Source organism: Xiphias gladius, chromosome 24 (assembly GCF_016859285.1).
Source record: "Xiphias gladius isolate SHS-SW01 ecotype Sanya breed wild chromosome 24, ASM1685928v1, whole genome shotgun sequence".
NCBI classification, from domain to species: domain Eukaryota; kingdom Metazoa; phylum Chordata; class Actinopteri; order Istiophoriformes; family Xiphiidae; genus Xiphias; species Xiphias gladius.
In genome coordinates this window covers 19105236-19129527 of record NC_053423.1, presented here as the reverse complement: position 1 = coordinate 19129527, position 24292 = coordinate 19105236, and the positions used below count along the sequence as shown (strand labels likewise).

The 24292-nt window shown below is 41.5% G+C and overlaps 1 protein-coding gene across 3 annotated transcripts in view; it reads left to right on the top strand.

The window, feature by feature from the left end:
- LOC120786138 (ephrin type-A receptor 10-like) overlaps positions 1–24292 on the top strand; it is a 150644-nt gene that overhangs the window by 109905 nt on the left and 16447 nt on the right. For 2 of the 3 annotated variants that reach the window (XM_040121318.1, XM_040121317.1), the window contains exons 6-9: positions 8700–8824; positions 12105–12408; positions 13632–13740; positions 23243–23298. In XM_040121318.1, the coding sequence (XP_039977252.1) occupies positions 8700–8824; positions 12105–12408; positions 13632–13740; positions 23243–23298 (594 nt within the window). Of the gene's footprint in view, positions 1–8699; positions 8825–12104; positions 12409–13631; positions 13741–16892; positions 17684–23242; positions 23299–24292 lie in introns of those variants that run through there. The other variant, XM_040121320.1, reaches the window with a different exon arrangement.

The window sequence follows — 24292 nt, the reverse complement described above, 5'->3', positions numbered from 1 at the left end:
AGAGAGAAAAATCAAAAGAAAAGGTGAGACATACAGCAGGATATATAGTGTAAGAATACAGGAGAATAAAGCTGTAAAGTTAAAGGAATCAGAAAGTTGAGGGAATGTGATGGAATTCTGGTAAGTCAAGCAGGGTTAATGGAAATGAGCAGAAATGGCAGCAGCAGCTCAGGTGTTAGAGTGGGCCAAGCCATTCCTCGCCTTCTCCCGTCGACATGTTTCCTTGAGCAAGACACTGAACCAAGTCGTTCCAGATGTGTGTAGAGAAAACCTGGGTTTACAAAAAACAGGGATTTGGTATAGCTTTACTACAAAGTTGGGGGATTTACAAGACACAAAATCAAAGCAGAGGAAATATCCTGACTTTTTAGTCCTTAGTATGGGTCAAGCTCAAGAAATTCTGGACCCTACAATTCCCAAAACGCGACTTTATATTTCATTAGACCGTCCCTACCTGCTAAAGGCCTCTGTCTATCAAACCCCACACCTCCAGTTTGTAACACAGGCTTTCTGTTAAAAATTTTTAATCTCAAACTCAAGCAGATATAACCCTGATGGCGTTATCGGGGTTAAGTCTGCTTATTATATGTCTGTTCGGTTATTTTTTTAAAAACTGGAAATCTACCTCCAGAGCCACAGAAGACCATTTTCATTCAGCTGTCGTCCCAGGTGAAGTGGTACTCTTTGTGACAAGTGAACTGAACCGCATGTGTAAAATCAGTGGAGTGGCCCTTTAATGTGATGTAAATGTGAAAACTGAATGTTTGAATTGGAAGGAAGATGATAAGAGAGGATAAACAGAAAGATTGAGGTGGAGTTGTCGCTGACTCTTGTTCCAGCACCTCATGATTTTCTAAGAACTCTTATTGACTTCCCAGTACATGTTTCAGTTTGACTTTTTGAATATTTATACGTTTGAGCCTGAAATAATTCTGGATCGCGGCTTCCCTGCATTGTGACAGAAGAACTTTTTTTTCTTTCCTCCCCTGGATGAGTTCTTCTCAACTGTCAAAGTGCAAAACTACTACTTTTTCGTTTAGTTTTCTAATAGCCATTTTTTTTTTTCTTCCACACCTCTTCACCTTCTCTCCCCTCATCCAAACCTCCAGCCCTCTGCATGGAGGTGTTGGGAACTTTTTTGGCTCTTTAATTAGAAGTGATGGGAAGGTGAGGCTTCACCAGGCACCAAATGAATAGAGTCATCAAGCTACTTTTCAGGACTATAGCCCAGCCACTTAAGACGCTTTGTCACTCTGTGATGGAAATTTTAATTGCCTACCTCTTGGCTTATAATTGGAGTCTATGAAGAGGCACTCTCAGGTCTTTAGTATGTTTGCTCTGTTTGTGGATTTACAGACTGTTTCTTGTTGTTCAGGGAATTGAAGTGTTCACTTAAGAACAAAAACAAAGCTTGGAGGTGGTTGATGGCACACACAATTTTATCCTCGTAATAAGAGGAATTATACAGGGCTTGAGGGCTGTCTTGGATGCACATCTTTTGCCAAAACCCTCTCAGGAGGGGAGAGAAACAGGTGAAAACACAAACTCCTATTTTCGCACAGAGACTAGACAGAAAAGTTCAAACTTCAAAATTGTTCTTATCTCTCATTTTCTTCATCTAATGCCTTACAGGGTCTTTATCTCGCCTCTGTTGAGAGGACTTGGCAGTGTTTGTATGTGCGTGCCATCTTTGTTTTTTTGTGTTGTTCATTGCTGGAGGGGAGGGGAGGTTGGCGGCACCCTGTTGGGCAAGAGAGAGAAAGAGAACGTTGTGTAGAGATACAGCTGTCTTTCTGAATGACAGCGTACAACTCTAATACAACAGTGGGTGGGTGACAGACAGTTCAGGTCATCAGACCAACATTGAATGCACACACACACACACACACACACACACAGACACATATGTGTCTTTTTTTTTCATTCACTGGGCCTCTTTTACATCATTTTCAAACAGATGTCTTGCTTAACTGTGCTTTTTTCAAAATCTTAGTATTCATCTAAGAGAACAAATGCTGACACACTGTGTTCTTGTCTTACAATACAGAGTAGATTCTCTTATTCTTTATTCTATCTCTGTTGTCCTTCTCACAGTATAAACTCTATGCGATCACAGCCTTCTCTCAACACGTTTGCCTACATTTAAACTATGTCAGTAGTAAAAGAAATTGGATATATAGGTCTGCACGTTTTTTGTGTGTGCATGCATTTCCTCTCCTTGCAAGTCTGTCAGGGAAGATAGAGCCCTCTTCACCTTCTTAGCCAACCTCCTGCAGCAGGCTTGGGTCAGCCACTCTGTGTTTGTGTTTTTTCAGGTGTGTGTGTAGCCCGTGTCTTTGTTTGTTGGAGGCTCCAGGCAGAGGCTGTCTGGTTTAACGGACGTGTCGTGATCAGACCATTCCTCCGCCTTTAGGCTAAGGCACATTGGGCCCAGAGAGTGCTGAGAATCAGTCAGTGTGCACCTGTCAAGAGCAGTTTAAGTCGGCCAAAGTCGCTCCTCCCTGGTGGGAGCGTGGGATGCCAGTTTTGACAGATTTGTAAGCTCAGTAAAGGAGGAACCATGAGGTTATAGGTGGTTTTTGAGGTACAACAGTTCCTCATGCTTTATTTTTCTTGAAATAATCCTTTAATCGGATCAGACAAAGAACACTAATGTCAATTATTATCAATCTTTAATTACATTTATTTCTACATTCCGAGGGTTCAAAAATGTTTCACCATTTCATTGTAAGCTTATATTCAGGGCTTGGTGTTTTTCCACAGCTGTATTTTTTTTGGTCAGGCCCTTTTGAATAATGTCATACAGCGAGATTCTCTTAGTCCCGCTTGCTTGTTCGCTCGTTGTTCTTGACTTTCTCTCACTCACCCACCTACTGACTGACACATTTAATCAGTGACTAGCATCACTGAGACTTTCCTCTCTGGTACACAAACAGACACCAGTATCTCTGACACAAACAGACACACACACACACACATGCTCGCTCACACAAAAGGGCACACATGTAGTTTAGATGGAAATGTGCCCTATCAAGGTGTCTTCCCTGCACCCTTCCTCCCCTCACCAAAATATCAATTTTTTTTTCTGTGTGTGTGTGTGTGTCCCTCTAAACACCTCCCCTCCCCTTTTTCTTCCTATCCTGATATAAATGATAATACCCACAGATAATACCTGTCTCAGACTGCATCCGCTCACCTCGCCTCTGAAGCTGGATCCTGGATAATATCATTTTTCCTTTCCTTCTCTCCTACTCTTTACTACGCTCCTACTAATTGTGCGTATGTATGGCAGATTAGGCAGTGAGTGGTGAGTGGGGACACGTTGCAGCAAGATCTGCTGCAAGATAGTGAGACGTGGGTGGGGTAGCTGCTCTTATGTACAGCATCATTAGCTTAGGACACAATCACGTTTATGCACATAAAATTACCTGGTGAATAGTGAAATAAAGATGTGGCAATTTCAAACAGAATAGTTTGGAGTTTTAAATGTTTAAAGATTCTTAGACATGCCAGCTTAATTTAGTCAGCCACCATAGAATTATAAAGAGCCCAGTGATTTAGTGTCAATAAAGAAATGTTAAAAGTAGGTACCTATACATGGAGCCTAATATTCCGATTATAATTGTTTTAAAAGCCCAAACAGAATAAAAATGCTCCATATAAAGACCTCAGTCAGAATAAACTGGGCCAAATGGATTGAAATTTCAATAGGTTGCAGAGGAACTGTTTAAACCTTTTCATACACAGATCAAAAGAAAAATTGTACCATGTAAACAATTTAACCTGACTGTAGTTGGATATACTTAATACTTTCTGTGCATGTCTTCCTTCTTGACGTAAATGCGTGCGGACGTATGTTTCTCCACTCCCCTTCAGAGAGTTTGTTTTGTAATCCATACTCTTAAGCTCTTAAATAAACATGCGCCAAAGAGATCGGGAGGAAGACGAATGCATGACGTGTTCATCACTTTTGGGCATGTCACACAGGTGTTCCGATTAGCTGCCTCGCTGCATGTAAACAGCAGACTGTATTAAATCACATCCCATGTAAACAGTTGGCCCAAAATCTTCAGTTGAAACGATTCACTCGGAATGAAAAAACATGTTCATGTAGCTAGTGTGGTTTTGTACAGAAATATAAATACTGTACTTGAATGCCTTAATAGGATGCTGTAAAACAATATTGTATCTTTGCTTCATTATCCACACCAGTGTATTGTATTATGCTAGTAAATGGGTTAAGATTTTTTTGTTCAAATCTGAAGCAAGGTTGCTTTCAGTTGTTAGTGATTAAATTGTAACAGCTAGAAAGTCATTGTACAACATCCCATCTTTTTTCTGACATCAAAGAACTGCTGAACACCTGATCTGTGTGCTTCTAATTTAGTCAGTACAAGGAATGCATTGCTTTAAGGGTAGTGTCTGATAGTGTCTGATAATTCAGTATTTCTCCGCAGAAATGATACTTGAAAGTGTGCAGTATTGGATTATGTGTTCAGATATCGAAGTGTCTGCCAGCAGGATATTTGAATAGTTAAAATCTGAAGAGTAACTACAGTAATTGAGGTGATACATTATTCACACATTATTCATTTTCTGATAAGCTTTTTGTATTGATCGAAAAGCTAGTAGATGCAGGTTACCGTAAAGTGAAAATCAGTGAAAATACTCCACACTACTTGCCCATTTGAAACTTTAAACTTTGCTATTGCTACATAGCCAACGTTAGAATCAACAGCTGTTTACTCACCAGTCTTGCCAAGAGCTTCAGCCATTGTTGCGTTTACAATACAAGAGGTCATAATGCGCCCACTGAGCAGACTGGACGCTACAGTGACCTGGTATCGGAAAATGACGAGACGGACCAGCCAGGCCAGGGCTAGATGGTTGACATGCTAACTTCAGTAGAATAGAAGAGGAGTTACATATAGAAGCAAAACAAGAGCTAATATTGATGTTGCTTTCCACGTCTGGAGACCGCTCTTGGCGAGTAAAAGAATGAAGTTTGGTGCTGAAGTCTCAATGTTCCTTCTAGACTGGTAAGTAAACAGCTGTCAATGCTAATGTTGGCTATGTAGCAATAGCGAAACTTACAAATAGCTCCTTCATTGACTTTATTAAAGATGTGCATATCCAAATGCACACTCCGCTGGGATTTTTGAACCATTGACAGAAATGCTTGTGGCAGAACCCCCAGAGATAGCCAAACCAGAAGAAACTAAATGTTCCCACTCCTCTGCTGTCAGTCACATAAATTGTTTCACTATCCGTTTAACCCAAGGCAGAAGCTAGGGGGGTTGTGCCCAGAGGGAATGGCACGCCTGCTTCCTGTTAACCCTTTGGACATGAGCAGGCCTGACAGATAACGCTCTCTCAGTCATTCTTGCCTACAACTTATAGCTACAAATGCACTGCAGTCTCGTCTTTTCATTACAAACACACATTCAGTCACTCACTCTCTTTAATATGCATAGGCACACAGGAGTGCGTAAAGTTGCACACATGGTAGAGATGGAAAGAAGTAGAACAATGAAACCCCCCTCCTGACAAGATGGATGTAATCTCAGCAGATGCACAAACATGTCTGTGGGGAACAGTGGATTCCCCCGAGAACAGAGATGGAGACAGAGCTACATTGGGGGAATGGAGAGATAAGGAGATTGAGAGATGGTGAGAGAATTTCCAGAGAGAGGACCCATGGAATTGAGGAAGAGGAGGAGGACAAACGACAGAATGACTGTGGGATGTTCAGCCATGCTTATGCTGTCGTCCCTGGGGAGAGTAGCTCCTCTGTCTGTCTCCTTTGATAACGAAACAGAGATGCCAGTTGCACCTCAGCTGCCTCTGTACACATGGATGCAAGAGCGTACAGCGGCAGCTGCCATTTTGTGCCAAGGTCTATTCATAGATCTACCTGCCATAGAAACCTGAGCATAGAGCCACCACTTGAACCCCACTTTGTGCAGAAAGATAGGACTGGGTATTGATTGGGTCTGAATTGGAACTTATAAGAACCTAGGGATTTGTCAAGAAACATGCTTTTCAATTCAGCCCTTTCATTTCTGAAAGAAAGTAAGTACCACCTGTGCTTCTGTCTACATCGCTGGTTATGCAGGCACCAGCGCACAAGGACAGCGTTTACATGATGGCGGACTCTGGGTAGGACCTTAAAGAGCAAAATGTTATTACTGTGATACAAGGGAAGAAGTCCGTATTACATAATGTAGCGCTTATCACAGTGCGGTGTAAGAAGTGAAGTACCTCCAAAGAAAAGGTCAGCAAACACTTAACTAGTCCATGGTAAGATAGATAATATTCATGTTTTTCTTTAGGTTTTAACTGAAAATAATCTTCTGACAGAGTTACGGGAGTTTAAATCTGCATAAGATGAAAGTATTTTTTTGCTTTCTACATGTGTTTGATTTTTCAGCAAATGTCTAAGGAGTGTAGAAATGTACCAACAGTTCAGATTCAACAAAAACTGGAACTGATAAGCAGAGTAAGGATCAGAATCTATAAAACCTAAATGATACCCAGCATGAGTTAGCGCCCACAGCCTATGGAAGTTTAATCACTCAGAGGAACAGCTGTGTGCTGCCTGTTTGCCGTTTTGTGCAAAACTCTTATCTATTATATTTCCTCCTGCCTCATATTTTGTTCTCATCAAAGTGTTCCTTTGAAGTCTATAGAACATTATCTGTATCAGTGATTAGTATGTGTATTGCAAAGCTTTCGTACCGGATCTTATCAGAAGCTGTATGTCTTTGTGACGAGTGCCTATCAGTGTGTCTGCCCTGTGATTTTGGCTTTGAAAACATCTGCTGTGTACTTCCACCCCAGAGCTGCAGAGGCTTACTGCCCACAAGGCCGTCACCTCTTCTATATTGCTCGCGGAAAATCATTGTGCAATTGTGCGTGTATCCGTGTATATGTGTACATGTGTGAGTGCAAAAGCCATTCCAGACAGCTGTCAGAATTGATTTCTTCCTCTCAAAGACAGAACCAAACCCAACACTACCCAACATTTGCTGCCATACACTTTCGTGTGTGCCATTGCTCCATAGTTGTGTCCAGATTTTGGGGGCAGGCACCAGTATTATGCACGATTCAGCACGCAAGGAAGGAAAGATAGCAAACAATAGCCTGCAGCTGTAGATGGGGAGAGCGGGTTGACGCTGTTTTCTTGGTTTAGTATGTTAAACTAAGGTTCTCTTTATGTTTGGCTGGTAGGGGCTTTGAGAAAGACTGGTGTCTGGTCGAACTTCCGTTCACTCTTAACTGTCTTCTTCTCTCAATTTCTTTTTTTCCCTGTGATTATAGTAAAACAAGCGACACACACACACACACACACACACACACACACGCACACACAGCCCAGTTATCCAGCTTGAATTTTGTTTCTCCCCCATTCAGCCTGTTACGGCCGATATAAAATGCAATGATAGATTCAGCTGTCATTGGTGGCCTGACACTCGCACACACACACACACACCCACGCAAACAGCTACGTACCCATCTTTCCTCTATGATAAAGTCAGAAAGTCACAGAAGTCACCATGAATAATGGATAATACCTGTGTTTTCAGAGACATCAAAAAACACAGATGGAAATGGACAGTCAGAGAGAGATACAGATAGTGTGTGTTGAGTATGTCTTTGATCCACTGCCTAAAATGACTTTATTATCCTGCTGTTTGAGAGGAGGACTGAAGGAGCTGCACAAATGCTTTGTGTGTGTGTGTGTGTGTGTGTGTGTGTGTGTGTGTGTGTGTGTGTGTGTGTGTGTGTGTGTGTGTGTGTGTGTGTGTGTGTGTGTGTGTTAACATAGTTTCGGTTATGTGTGAGTGACAGGCAGAACATATTCATTAGTGTCGCTGTTTTCATTGTGGAAAGAGATGAACTGATGATTAAAGGTCAGGAAGGAGATGAGCAGGAAGTGGGGAGAGCAAGAAAGAGGAGTAGACAACTGATAGGGTGACTGAAGGGAGAAGTGAGAGAGCGTAGAATAAAAACAGATGGGGATAGAATAGGGACAGATAGAAACTGCAGGAAATAAGGAAAAAAAATATCGTGAGGATCATGTCTATGTGAAAGGAGGGTTTTGCAGTCATGGCAATATTTATTATGAAACGCAAAAACGATGACAGAAAACATCCCATACGCCCCCCCTACCACTAAAACTAACCCTAATGGCCTTAATGGCGCCGCCCCTCCCAAACACAAAGGCCTTTTGACCAAGCTAACTGAACCTCTTTATTTTTCTTAGTATTTTTGAGTGACAGCCGATTTTGTTATTTCATTAAAAATGGAATAATTAGCACTTAAGTAAGAGTGGGTGGTGTTCACTCATTATCATATGTGCTGCCTGTCATTTTTTGACAGAGAAACAAAGAACTGGTCTTTCCTCAGTAATGAAATTGTGTGCTGCAAGCGAGCGCCATTATACTGAATCTAAATTTGGAAAGCTTTGTACTGATAGTTCATCTTCCATTTTTTTATTCTATGGTGTTCAATAAGACAAGAAATATCTGTCGGGATAGATTTCGGTGCAGCTCCCATGGATTGAGTCAGTTAAGAGAGTAAAGACTGTTTCTGATGTCCTTGAGGAAACACCTGAAGCTATTGTATGTATACTGAATGAGATTGGAATCCCCAAACTCATCTCTCTTCTTCCTCTCTCTTCTCCTCTTTCTCTGTAGCACCGTCTCTGATCAGTGAGCTGCGAGCGGAGAAGATCGAGCAGAAGAGCATAACTTTGGTGTGGAGGGAGCCCTCCTACCCAAACAGCAGCCGCACTGAATATGAGGTCAAATACTATGAGAAGGTAAATCCACTGTTAGATCATCATCTATCTGCACTGTCATCACTAGTTAAGACTTATAACTATATACAGTAGCCCATTTTCTCCACTTGCTGTCCCTAACTAATAAGCTATAGTAATTATCACTTTTGTTCTTGCTATAAATTGCATAAGAATGCTGCAGCTAAATTGAAGAGAGCAATAAAGGAATGTAAAGGAAAAAGGATTTTTTTTTTTTTTTTTAATGTGTCATCTTGATGGAGCCCAAACGATTCATCAGCATGTCTGATATTATTGGCCAATGCTGGAGCAAAGATATATTGGTATCTGCACATATGTGAATTAAGAAGTAACAAAAACTTTCAGTAATGCAAATGCCAAAGATATGTTTGAGGTAAACAAGGAAACTGCATCACTGTTAGATAGTTTTGTCTTCCAAAGATTTTCCAAGTTTATTTTTCAAATGTAAAATGTTCAGGGTCTCGTTTCCCAAATCCATCTTAAAGTTAAAATGATCTTGAAATGTATCTCACAAACCTTCTTAAGCCCAAGAAGGGCCTCCCAAAAGTATTGTCCTGATGGTTTATTTTCAGGTTCCATAAATTCCCTTTTTAATCATAGCGGGTATGTTGTTTTCCACACACTAACACACGATACAGCAGGTACAATACAGAAATACTGACAGAATCACAATCACAATAAATGGCGTGCATATTGATGACACTCATAGGATCTGCCATTGTTTCATTTCAGTTATTTTAGTTATTAGGAGTAATGTTTGCCTCCAGCGGCGGCTAAATTGATCAAAGTTTACTTTCTTAAACATACTTCCTTTCTTAAACATACACCCACCCATCAGTATCAACCTCAACAATCTAGTATAATTCAAGTTCCAGATGGTACCCATGCTGACAGTATAGACACAAAAATCATTTCAAGGGCCTGTGATATGCAAACATGACTCCATATTACTGCTACATTTTCTTTTGCTTTTATGGATAACCACTGTAATTCCATCGGCCTAATCATGCTCATTTAACATATCAGTTAGTCAGATTGTGGCCACTCTGCCAACAGTCATAGTCTTCACACTAAATCTGTCACGCACGTAAACCACAGCTGTCACGCTAATGCTTCTCCTTTTTCATAAGCTGGATTTTCTTTGTATTTGTCTTTGTATTGGGCTCCGTCACATTCTCACCCATTTTCACACCTCCTTCTCTTCTCTATGCTACACCATATTTATCAAATCCCTGCTCCTTACTGCTGTACTCCCACATCTTCAGAAAAAAGGGAAAGATTTAGAGAGGGGATGGGTGAGGAAAGGACACGAGAGAAAAGATAACAGGTGGCGCATTTTGAAAGAATGAGATGGCGATCTGATAACTGAGGGAGAGAAAAGGTCAGAGAGGGTATTAGGGACAAATGAGAGGAAGATGACTTGGTGGTAAGATGCTGGTAAGAGCACAGCAATAGAAAGAAATGAATGAAGTTGCCTTGTGAGATTAGGGGCAGAAGAAAAGCAGGAGGGGAGTAGATGAATGGAGAGATTGTAAGGGATAGATGGAGAATAACTGAGACTGAGATATGCAAGTTGTTGAAAGGCCATGAAATGAAAAGGCAATGCAACTACACCCTCACAACGAGCCTATTAAAGTATAAATTATGGGGTTTTTTTTGCATATAGCCGTTTTCTCCTTCATTTTTTTTATCAAGATGCGGCTTTCCAGTATGGTCCCACATACTGTCGAGCCTACTGAAATTTTAAAAATCATTCGTTAAACATTCTTCAACATGTGAGGCATTTAAAAGTGCTGCATTGGATCATAACAAATAACACATTGTTGATGATAATAATGACTAACAGTGATACTGACTAGTGAGGATTAATTCACAGTTTATTCATAACTTGACATTAGAACATGTCGTCTCTGAGTGCTGCTGTTGTTACAAACCCAACAGTCTCCATGTTTCCTCTCCATCCTCCTCAGCTCTTCTCTCCTATCTGTAACATATTAGCTCACTCCACACGGATCAGTCATCATACAGTAGCTGCCATTCTCTTTCTCAGCTGATCTCTCTTTATTTGCTCTTTCTCAGTTGATCTCTCTGACTTTCTACTTGCTTTATTCCCTTCTCATGCAATTCTTTTCTTTTTAGTACATGAACAAAAAAAAGACTATACAGCCATGCTAGCATCTCCGTGAGGCTTATACACGTGTGGTATGTAGAGTGGTTCTTTTAGTTAAAAGCTAACATGCTAACATTGGCAATGCTAATTTATCCTGTGTGGGACATGAATATCTGTACCAGATTTAATGGCAATCCATCCAGTAGTCGTTGAGACATTTCAACGGTAGCCACAGATGTGAACCTCATGGTGACGCTAGAGGAAAAGTCAGGGGATCACCACAATCATTAGGATTCACCATCTGGGCACCATGGAATTCTGTTCTAAAAATCATGGCAATCCATCCGATATTTGCCGAGATATGTCAGTCTGGACCAAAGTGGTGGACCAACAGCCTGACATTTCCATCTATGCATGGCTAAAAAGCAATAAAGATCACACATTGCGGCTCCAAGTCCTCATAACCACATGCAAGTAGGGAAAGAGACTTGACCACTTTTACTCACTTTGCCACGACTACCTCTTCTTACCCTTGCATGCAAATCAGATTTATCATAAAAGCCATAACACAAGTTCAAGCTTAATAGGAGTGATCTTATTGACATGCAGAGGCAAGACACGCAAAGATACGATAAGGACAATTTGTTGAAATAAGGCAGAGATGGGAAATGGATTGCGCCGAACAGGAAAAAACAAACAGACAAGTGGAATAATTATGGTAATGTGTGTCACCTACTCATTTCCTCCATTATGCCCATTTGTGCAAGGTGTATCTCATTCTCACAGGGAGAAACAGATTCATCTGATTTGATTTATTTTTCTAAATAGAGTTATGCTTTTATTGCTGTCTGGATTTTTCATTATTTATTTCTGAAACACGGAGTGATACTAATTTATTGAAAGCAGGTTAAAGAAGTCAAACTCCTCAGCTTGGCATGGGAGGTTTGTTTAACTCTTTGAGGCACTCTTCCTCTCTCTCAATAAATGCAACATTACCAAAGCCCTCGATTTGGTACCAAAATTATTTTGCATGACCCCCAGCATTACAAACTGTGCCTTGAAAATGAACAAGGCACCTCGCAAATGGATTCCACCTACTCGTCTCGCTCCTTCACATCAGTTTCTCTCTTTCTTTGTTTTCTCTGTCTCTAACATCACTTTTTGTCTCCGCAGGAACAAAAGGATCAGAGCTATTCTACCGTGAAGACCGCAGCCACACGGATCAGTGTCAACAACCTCAAACCTGGCACCACATATGTCTTCCTCATCCGCCCTTTCTCCACGCCGGCCTCCTCCTCATCCCTGTCCTCCTCCCCGCTCTCTTCCTCTGCCTCCTCCGCCTCCTCTTCCTCCTCCTCCTCTACTTCCTCCTCCTCTTCTTCCTCCTCCTCTTCTTCGTCATCGTCCTCCTCTTCCTCGCCGCCCATCGACTACGGAGCGTACAGCGCTCCCCTGGAGCTGCAGACACTTGGCGAGTGTAAGTACCCGTTTTACGCCTCCTCCCCCCTTCTCCTCATCACTTTCTCTCCTTTCTCTTCACTCCCTCCTCTCAGCACCGCCAGGCGGATTGCGATGGGGGGTTGGTGTAGGCACCTGGCCAGCCCACACAATGAGGCTACTGTTAGTGTGTGAGAGATAGGGAGAGGCAGAGAAGGGGATTTGACTGTGTTTGAGATTATGTGTGAAGATTCAGGATTTTAACAGTAAGCTGTGAAATGGTTCTTCTTTGTGCAAGTTGATATTTAGTCCCTTGTGCCAGCCCAGGGTCTGGTTGGGACACATTGTGTGTGTCTTTGGGTCTGTGTGTGTTTCATGCCTTGTACTTGTAACAAATTCTTTGTTTTGAACTTTTATTCACGCAGAATTGTGATTTGTTGAGCATTCATAGTCTTATAGCGCTGAGCTACTTCACACCATTTGTACAGTTTAACTTGCCCGAGAGCTGCCCTGCACAACCACTATCTTCTAAAGTTGGCCAAAGACCAGCTCTACCAGAGATTACTCGTTTATTTTTAAGTGGATAGGGTTGCAAACTTCTCTGTTTTGCTTCAGGGTGAGAGGTCTTAGTTCCACAATAATAGTGTTTTGTATGATGCATATTCAGTTTTCTACATTTGCCTGAGGCTAGATCAAGTGTCAAATAAATGCCCTGACACGCTTACAAGCCAGCAACAGAGCAGCCTCTAATGGCCACGCACAACATGCAGGCATGCAAAAAAGATTTTTGACAATATTAACAATACAGTGTCATCAGCCCCAATCACCTGATTATGCATTAAGCCAGTATAAGTAGTTGCAGGTTGATTGTAAGCAAGCAGTTGAGTTGATTGAAGTTGATTGTTGCAGATAGTTGACAGGGGCAGCGCTACATTACAGAGGGAAAAGACTTCACGAGCTTGCTCACATTGTAATGTATGTTCTTTGGTAAGTATTTACATTGAGATGCGGAAGATAACTGATGGCTACCGCATGCTCTGCCGTGTCCCGGGATCGTATGAACTCCTGGTTCAAAGGTACAAAATAATTCTTGACCTTGGAAACAGCAGTTGACAAAACAATCACCGTTGTTGACAAAGAGTACAAATGATTACAAGGTCAACAAAGCTGAACCTCGAATTTGCATATACAAAATGGAAATGTGAAACTCCCCAACAGCTCCTTCTGTTCATATGCGTAATGAGTGTGTTTTGTCATTTCCAGTGGCCCTGGCGTCCAGTGAACAGAACCCAGTGGTGATCATTGTCGTGGTGTCTGTGGCTGCCCTGATCATGCTGCTCTCCATGGGAGTTGGACTGCTCATTTGGAGGAGGTAGATATGAATACAGAGACGTAAACACACGTGCAAATAATGAATTCACTATTCCTAGGGCTCATTCTTTCATGTTAGATTTTGCTACCTTTAGCATGTTACACCAACACACACTGACAAGCACATGTGTTCAAATACTCAATCATAGTCTCACTGATATAGTCATTCAATTTTGACAGGCTGCTCCATTATAATCCAGATTACAGTACTCCGCTAATAGGAGGAGTTCCTGTGTGAAAGGGATATACACTTGACAGCAAGAGAATGGTTGAAATTACACGATCACCCTTCACTCTCAACATTGTTTAATATGCAACAAGAAGAAGAAGAGGAGAACAAGAAGTCAGCTTGATAATGGTGCTGTCTGCACCGAGGGAAAAGTGTCAGCAGGGTCAAAACCGTCTTTGATCATTTTTTAGGCTGTGGAGTTCATAGTTTTTGCTATCTAATTAGTTTTCACATAGAGATGTGGAATTGTAAAACAGCAATGCAATGAGAGAGAGGTAAAGCAGTGTCACTTGCATAACAGCTGACACATGGTTTATTCAGACCAATAGTTTGCTTCACCGCAAGGGCCATATAAAGAGTTCAAAAGTCTTTTATGCTTTTGACAAGAGGGAACAGCTCGACTTCATTATTTCACCAGACTTCCAGTAAAGATCTAAAGATGACTAAAGATAGCTGGCAGCAAATTGATAGACTCACAGATGACCGCACGGACTTTCTACACTAGTACTGTGACCTAATTTTTTTTTTTTTTTTTTTAGCCTGCTGCTCAGTCTTAAAATAAAAATGACTTCAACTTAGAGAATTTTGAGGTGGTAGGAGCAGACCATTCAGGTTGCAGTAGTCAGTGTAAGAAGCTTTATTTCTTTATTTCACACAAGGTTTAAAGTGAAATTCCGGTAAACTTAAGCCGAAATACTGGGTGAGTTTGGGTTCATTTTAAAACTAAAGTGCATGAATTCTACTGTGGCCTTTAATCTTGAAAACAGACTGGCATAAAATTAATCTAAGCACGCCAGTATGTGCTGTGATTGACTGATTTTAAAAACTTTAGGACATTTAAAGCATAAAGCATAAACCATTAAATAAGATTTTTGTGGTCTCAGGTGCATAGTGGAATTTGCTGCATGTTTTCCTGCAGTTACAGAATTGTTGTTGCAGTAGTACCTCTGAAAGGACTGGTGAGAGAAGCAGCAAGAAAACAGCCAGACAACAGAATATCAGCCGATGCTTTAGAGTGACCCTGTGCGCCTAACAGGCAAGCACTTTGTAAAGTTAAATAGCCCCAAGAAATTGGACTCATTGCTGTCAGTAGCGTCAGCATTAACATTTACCCATGTTTGACTACTTAAAAATTATAAGTTGTTTTTGTGGCTAACTTGCAGGTCAGTGCAGGCAATATAATACTAAAGACAATATACGAGATGGCCAGTGCCAGCACATGCCAGACTTCCCTTCCTGTGCCTGAAAAACAGGAAAAGCTTCTATGGTATGAAGGTTTAATCATTATACATGATATCAATTGAAAATTAAGAAAAACAAAGTTTTAAAAATAGAGTAACAATTTAACTGTTTAGATTTATCAAAACAACAATTGTGTTTTATTGCTCAATACACTCCTTGTTTCAACTTAATGATGCTATTCCGTGTCAACTCAGGTTATTCAATGCATGTTTTATTGTCTTGCTTGTTGCACTGTCTATATCTTACCATATACTTGGATGTTTTATTCAGCTGGGCAGAGAAAGGGGGAGAAGGCATTTCTGCTTGCCATTCCAGCCACCTTGCTCTTTGACTCCTGTCCAGTTCTATATTCTACCAACTCGCCTCACACACGCCCACACAGAAACACACACACACACTCTCACAATTCATACCGTACTCTCCACTCTCACTCTCGTCACATATGTAGGCAAATGAGTATGGAGCACACATCTACACCCACACAATTAACTCGCATACACACATGGCCAGAAAAACAATTGGCTTTTTTTTTTTTTCTTTTTATTTGGCTGGCATTCAATTGATATCTATCCAGGGAGATTTCCAGATACATTGTGGAAGCATTTGTTTGCATAGGTCGTGTGCAATTCTCTCTTGCTTTCCTCTACACACACCCAGACACTCACAGAGATGTACATCGGTGCCCCCTCTCAGCTAGATAAAGTAAAGCATGCCTTTCCCACAGGTACGCCCCCCCCTGTGTGAAGGAGGGATTGTGATAGCGAGACCACCAGACCAATTCCGGGTACACACAAACAGCGCAATGATAGAGCCAATCAGGTGTAGAAATGGGTTCTATTCATTCGCAGCAGCATCATACAAACTGGTGCTGTCAGTCAAACACCTATAAAGTAATATATGGGAATAGATGTACACACACCACGCAAAGACAACAGCACTGCAGAATGCAAAAATGTGCTTGCGCTCAGTACACACACACACACACACACACACACACAAGTATTTAAAAACTTTCTTGCTTTAAGGAAAGGCAGCATCATTCCCTTGTCATGAATAATAGTAGTGAATAACAATGCTTATCTGTCTCTCCTTTATTTCCATCACTGCATTCATTGCAAGTGGTCTCCATTGTTCATTGCTGCTGGACCATTAACTTGCTCTTTATGCTTTGCACTGAGACAAAGATGGAATGGCTTGATGCCTCAATTACTATGCCTTCATGTTTGCAAAGACAGGCAGCTCCTGGCTACGGTTGCAGGGTCTAAGTTACATTGATCTGCCTTCTCACACAGACATATGCAAATGAGTCCCACTGCACACACATGAAAGCACGGACACAGGCAATCGCACGCACTTAAGGCATGCATTTAAATATATGGGTACGCACTGGGATGCTTTGCACAGTCCTCAAGCCCACTTCATTGGAAAATCTGGCTTCATTTCTCACTTTTAGCGTGAAGTATGTGTCAGCAGCTCTAAAGTGTGGGTGTGGATTGGTTTTCCTTCTTTTAAACCTATTCTCTCCCTGTTGCACTAGAGTCCAAAACACACACAGAGCTTACGACCAAATGGCATGCATTACTCTGCGGCGACTTGCCCCACAGCAACAGAATGCACCACACTCCCATTTTCCAGTATTTTTGGCAGTTGATCGGTAGCAGTTTTTTTTTTTTTTTTTCCAGGCATGCCAAACCAACAGGTGGCCATGTAAGACTAACCATAAAGCCATGTTGGCCAATTAGAAGCCTGAAAAAAAGTTATCAACGGTTCCGGCAGGCTAACAACAATCTACACGTCAACGCTGAAAACTGACCTATGATGATATGATGACGGACGTTATGTCTTTTTCTTGGGTGTAACAGTCACAGTGGCCAAGATGAAAGTAATTATTGAGGTTATGGCTGCAACTAACATTAACCAAATATTCAGTAATCATTTGGGAGCTTGTGACAATTTGCTGACATTTTTTAGACCAGAGTCCTGAGTATTGTCCTCAAATGTCTAGTTTCATCCAACAAAGAGTTCAAAACCCATATAAATCCGGTTTACTATCAAAGAAGAGTTAAAAAGAACTATTTACTGTGACTTTTGTGAAGCTGGAACCCTTAAACTTTTTAACAGTTTTGCTTGGAAATTACTTAAAAGATCTATTAATTATCAGAATTGATGAATTTGTGACTAAATGGTTAATCAACTAATAGTTGCAGTTCAGACTCGGTATTATAAACATAATATTGAAACACATTTCCAAGTTAGCGGTAGCTTGAGAGATTGGCTCTTCAGGTCAAATAACATCCACATCAAGTGCAGCGTTCCACATTCATTTTTAATGTTGTATCATACTTCATACTATGCTGTGTGGTCTTGCTGAAGTGCCATTACTTTTGCACTTCTGATGCTACAAATGTCTAATGGCTGCCATGTTACTTGCTGCTGCAGTTTTCCCTCTGCCAGGGTCCTCGGCAAGGGTCATAGGAACATTACATTGACGTACTAAGAAAGTTATTCAGAACTCTCAGTAAGACTGATGTGGGGAATAAAAATGGATTGGTGGAACAAAAAAGAAACGAGTACCTTGTATTTTCCTCTCTTTTAAACTCTATCTTGACACTGTATCCCATCACTCACACACGCACAGAAACACACACACACATACACACACACAGAGTCCATTGGTGCCTGACAGAGTTTGATAGAGCCAAAGTTCCAGGGCATTGCCCAGACATTCACCAGGAAGCCCTGGCTTGACTGGTCAGTGCAGCGGGATTGTTTACCCTTCACCGACCATACCAGCATGTGTGTGTCTTATGATTGAGTCGGTGTGTGTGTGTGTGTGTGTGTGTGTGTGTGTGTGTCTATAAGTCTGGTAAGTGAGTTATAAGTTATCTGGTGCAAGAGATGGGATGAGATCAAGAAGAAAGGAAGAAGCAGGAATTAAAGCAGAGGGTCATTTCCCAGGGCCATTGACACTTGGCGACACAGTGACAAAAAGTGGGATTCGCTGGGGGAAAAAATGAGACGAGGGAGAGATGGGTAGGCCAAGAGAAAAGGTCTCAAGCACAGTGGTGTTGTTTCCCGTGTGCCTTCTATAGATCAGTGCTTTCATGTCTCTGAAAGTCCTCCATCATCAGACGCAGACAACTTCCATTTTAAATGTGAAAGTTGTCCTTCCAAAGGGCTCTGTATCAGTTTTGGAAATATGTTGCCATTTATTATTCATCAGTCACAAATGAATAAGTCATCAGTTTATTTGTAAGTATGGACCTGTTAATATTCTTAACCCACACCTAAAACCATAATATTCTACCTTTTTGCAAGAAAGGCTTTAGATTAAACAACTATGCTCTGAGGGGGAAATGCTTATGTAGACAGCGTGAATCACTCTAGGTTTTCGAGAAGCAGCCCTCTGCAATGAAAAAAAAAAAAACAGATGTGTCACGATTTTGAGTCTTACAAACTAGAGTCATAGCAATGGATAGAGCTTATCATGGATAAAAGTTAAAGTGGCTTTATGAAATTGCCAAATTTTCCATGTATTTTGCCCTAAACAAGTCTCTGCTGGCCTAATTCCTCTCTGCCTCACATCACCCGTCAGCTAGGAGTCTAGTCCTGCTCTCTCCCCTATTATTCATGTTATTTCCATAACTGTACTTTATTTTAGAGGAGAATTCAGGTATGGAGAGGAGAGTCGGCAGTGAATAGGCTTAATTTACATGGCATCTGTTCCGTTTTTGGTTTAAAGTTCTCGACTGAAAACACGAGCAAGTGGGCTGCACATAGGATTTACTTGAAAATGAGCAAAATAGGGTACGGTTAGAGCTAATTTTGTCTGCCAAATTCATGTTGACAACTCTTTGTTTAAAAAATCGTTTATAGTATTACATTATAATATAAAGAAAACATGCCGATTCTTTATTTATATAATTATATATATATATATATTTTTTTTTTACAGGCTCTCTTCAACATAAATACTGTGAGCTGTAGTGAATTAGTGTTTAAGTCAGTTACAAAGTTTTGTGCATCCAGAAGAGATTTCACCTTACATGGTTCCCTTTTAAAGATGAGTTCCATGGGAAAGCTATTACAAGACACCACAATGTATGTCTTCTGATGCTTTTGCATTCATTTCTCAATGCTGTTCTCCATGCTGCGCGCCAACAGGACGCGGCTCAGGAAATACATTCTCTGCACATAACTATCGAAAAATATGATTCAAACTATGATACAAAATATGCACGTAATAATATGTAACTAGTCAAAGCTTATTCATCTTTGCCATAAAGATCCATTGTTTTCCAAAAACTATTAAAAACACATCAACTGAGCCACATCTTTCCACTGGGTGACCCGTCACGTCATTACATGAATGCTGTCACTGTAGTTTGTTCGTGAGTGAAATCCCACATACACCATCATGGTGGGTCAGGCGAACACGCACTAGAGCACCAAAGCCACAGCAGGAAGTAGTCCCCAACAAAGAGTGCCCAGCTGTTTTAGGAAATCATTTCGCTTTTTTTTTTCCTTTTAAATTAAAGTATATATATATATATATATGTGGCCCCCTTTTTAAGATTTACATCTTCAATAGGAGGGGATCGGTTAGGGGCTGAGAGCCGCAGACAGGCTAGGGAAGTTGGAGAGTGTCAAGAGACAGAGTAATGCATTGTTGGATTCGGTCTTTTCTTAGGATTTTTTGACAGCAACAAAAATTTAGAATATGACTCACCTTATCCTTTCAGTTTCATTTGCCAAGACATTGCTATCCAAAAAAAGCTTCTGAGAAAATTTTACTTTTTTATTGCATTAATTACATTTATGCATTCAAAATGAAATGCACTTTCAAAAATCATGCCAATATTAACATTTGAGAATTTGGCCAGAATCTTAAGTGATTTGGCATCCACACATTCCTTTCTGCCATCTGGTTCTTCTGAAGTGTGAAATTTAAAAATTGGTCCAGAATTCTAGTCAAAAGCTTTAAATTGGAACCAATTTGGGGAGAAAAAAAAAACAAAAAAAAACAAAAAACCCAGATTGTTTTCACGGTAATGATGTGTGATTATTTTCTCATTTTTGCATGTTTTTTTGGCAGCATCCACAATATCCCAGTGATTAGATGTGAGAGAAAGGAATCAATCAATCAGAAGTTGTGTTGACTGACCATCTTTTAAAGTGATGACATGAGCCAGGATTGACATTGGCACTCCCCCCTCCCCTCCCTTGTTTTCTTCCCAGCAGTGTCTGCTCGAGCTCCTCCAATGTAACTCCTGCTAGTGTGGTGCTGCTCTCGACCTCCTTCTCCACTCTTCCTCCTCCTCCTCCTCTTCTCTCTCCTCTTCCTCCCTTCACACAGCTGATGCCCAGGTACACTGGCATGCCTGCACTTCCCTCCTCCACAACCCTCGTTTCTTTCTCTTTTCATTTCCCTGGTTGTTCTGTCATCTCTTCTCTCCTGTAGGTTTTTTCTCCTTTCTCCAGCTTTTCTCATACCAAGAGAATGATAGTAAACCAAAACCATTTCTCCTTTTTCTTCCTTTTTTGTCAAGCTGTTTTGCCCAATTTGATTTAATATCTTCAGTACTGCACTCTGCTATGATATGAAATGAACTTAAATATGTGATGGAGACTTTTACTGTTGAATTCATACCGGAAAAAGAAGCCACAAACCAAAAAGAACTACTTTGCATCTACTATTTCATTTTTGTCACATCTGTGACATTTCAAAAGAAGTAATGGAAATGGTATCAAGTCATGGGACTTTGTCTTCATGCAGCCCTGCCAATTATTCTTCTTCTTACTTATTTCCTTTCTCCATGGCTTTGCTGTCCCATCGTGTCCTTGCTTCCTTTATGTCCCTCGACTTGTCTGCTTAAATCTGTTGTTTCTGTACTTCTGCTTGGTGTTTTGCTTATTTGCCTCTTGTCTTGCAGTATTTCCTAGCTGCAGTTTTCCATCACTTCCTCGCTTCCTTAATCTGTAGCATACGTTCTTAACCTGCACTACTCACTACCATCCTTTCTTTCTTTCTTCCCTTGCTTTTTCCTTAGCCCCTAACCCTCGACTTTATGGGCTATGCTGTGTGTCTCTTAAACTAGTTCTCCTTCCTTGCATACCCTTCTGCCCAATTATCCTCTTACCCGTAACCTCTTATTTTCTTGTCGCTTCCTCTGCTTCTCCCTTTCCTGACTTCCTTACATTTTTTTCTCGGTGACTTATCTCCTGCTTTGCCCTCATCCCCTTGCCGTTTTCCCCATTTGCTCCCTTACCGCTCCTTTCCCCTTACATCTGTTGTATCTCGTCCCTCTTGGTACCATCATGCCCTCCGTCCTCATGTCCCTCCCGTTCTCTCCCCCTCGCTCCCTTTCCTCTGTGCTCCCTTATCTATTAATTCTTGTCTCCTCTCCCCTGTCTGGTATCTCCTGCCCTTAGGAGCTGTGCTGCATGTGTCTGCTGGTGTGTTTTGACAGACACGGTCCTGACCTTGTCTCAGACCCTGCTGCAACACAGGCTGAGAGATGTGTCAGCCTCACCCTCAATTATGTCTCCCCGCGCAAACACTCACGGCGACGTGCACATGTAAAATAGCACAATCCTGTCAACGCATGCACGCGGCTTTTGCACGTACACATTTTTGCACAAGCGCCACACGGATACTCACATGTGCGTACATGTGAAGAAGCAAACAGGAGCACCAACACAAACACATGCACTGTAAGTCTGTCAGGCACTCTGTGAACTCCGTCTCAGCTGTGCACCAGTTCTGTGTGAAGTGCTGATGTGTTCTAACATTCACATTAACATATGGCTCCCTGAACAAATATGATATTTCACTCAAACACACAAATGTACGCACACACCGAGGCCTATAGACACCTGCATGATTCATTTTCAATGTACAGAATGTGCACCTCAATGTCATTAGTCCTCCAGTAGTAACTGGGCCTGTTGGGTTTGTAGCTTCTTTGCCAGACTGGCCGTATCAATTCTTGTTTGAAACCCCTGAATAATTATGTTGTCTGGTAATTTGTTGATATGATACTTGCGGATATAAACATATGTACAAACACATGTGCATCATAAACTCCCACAGTCTATAAACTGAAATGCTGCTGAAGAACGCAAAGACTTCTTCAGATTGTAGCTGGGAAAAAAATCAGTGTTCATGACCATGTATTTTCATATGCTGTTTTTATATTCAGAATATATTCTGTCAGCAACCTGCTAGAAGAACTTCTGATGCTTTATCGATTTTACCATCAATACTTTCTTCAATTCCTTGTATCCCTCTTGTCTTGTTTTTCATCCCCCTTTCTAATTCAAGTAAGCATGATGCTGGCCAGCCAGAATGTCTGTTCATCACTTGTTAATCTGTCACTTAAAGTGTGTGTGTGTGTGTGTGTGTGTGTGTGTGTGTGTGTGTGTGTGTGTGTGTGTGTGTGTGTGTGTGTGTGTGTGTGTGTGTGTGTGTGTGTGTGTGTGTGTGTGTGTGTGTGTGTGTGTGTGGATTGTGTGAGTGTGAGCCAAGTTTTCCTCTAAGCTGAAAAGCCATCAGCAGTCAGATCATAGAGAGCTCTCTCCTCTAGACCCCCTGTGGTGGCAAGGGGATGAAAGATAACAGTGTGTGAATATACTGTATGTCAAGGAAGTACAGTTGCCTGTGTGTGTACGTGTCTTCATCTCTTCCATAAAAACTCCATCAGGGCGAAACAATAGCGTATCCATTTCGGGCTGAACTGTGTGTGTCTGTGACTTGCTCAGTCAAATCAGGCAGGATTTCTACTTATTCAGGCTCAGATCGTTCTATTGCTCATCAGTGCCATCACATCAGGGGTCTCTCTGGATGCTTCTTCGTATCCTTCTCATCTCCACTATCAGTGCTCTTGTCTTTGCTTGCTCTCATCTCAGTTATTGCACATTCTATATAATCTATTACGCTGCAAGATAAACAGTGTCTGATGCTTGTATTTGTTTGTGTCTGCCAACTGGGATAAAAACAGTGTCTGATGATAGTTTTTGTTTCTCTTTGTAGACAGTGCGGCTACAGCAAAGCTTCTCAAGAGGGAGACGAGGAACTTTACTTCCAGTGTAAGTAACAATGGTGATCACTCCATTATATGACAGGTGTGTGTGTGTGTGTGTGTGTGTGTGTGTGTGTGTGTGTGTGTGTGTGTGTGTGTGTGTGTGTGTGTGTGTGTGTGTGCGGATAGGGGGAGGAATCTATCAATAAATGCCTTGTCTTTCCTATTCCATGTACTGGAATGCGTGTGAATACACACATGCGTGTGCATTACAGATGACTTTTGAGGCATTAAGTATCGCTGCGCCATTAATTCTTAATTCTGAGTGCATGCTTAGCCAACTCTGAGCACACTGACATACTCTATTAGGTAGTGTGTGCAGCAGAATTAGATTGGGGGAGATTGGGAGGAGGGAAAGATAAAGACCCGGAGAGAGGGGGCTGGGGGAGCAGGAGAAGGGAGGAAAAAGCTCAGGAACAAGGCAGGCAGCAGCAGAGATTGCACTCCCAAAACAGGACGTTAAATGTTGTTGTTGCATACCATGTTGTACAAGGTTGTAAATGCTGCTTTTTTTAAACTCCGCTCACAAAGCTCTCAATAGGCTTTTTGTTTGACAGTGACAGCATGGAAGTAGTTTGACATATCTCTCCCTGTTTGTGTGTAAGTATGCGCGACAATGCTTTGCTAATATGGTGGATGAATGTGTTTTTTTTCCTTGAGTTTCCTTGTGTGTGTGTGTCCGGGGGGTGGGGGGGGTTGCGCGTGCTCATTTGCGTTGTTTAATCTCCCAGCATGCTGAGCCCTCTGGAGAGGTTTGGAGCACTATGCCTGATGAATAATGAGCCGAAGCCATGCGGCTGGGAATTAAATCTGCCCAAACAAAGACATGCCAACAGCTGACAAGCACGCAATACACACACTAACAAACACACACACACACATTTTTGGCCAGCTTTTCAAACACACATGGACACTCACATAAACAGGCACGAAGACACTTTTTGTTCTCTTTATCGGCACACACTCTCTTGAGTCCACTTCCTGTTCCGTGACTGGACTCA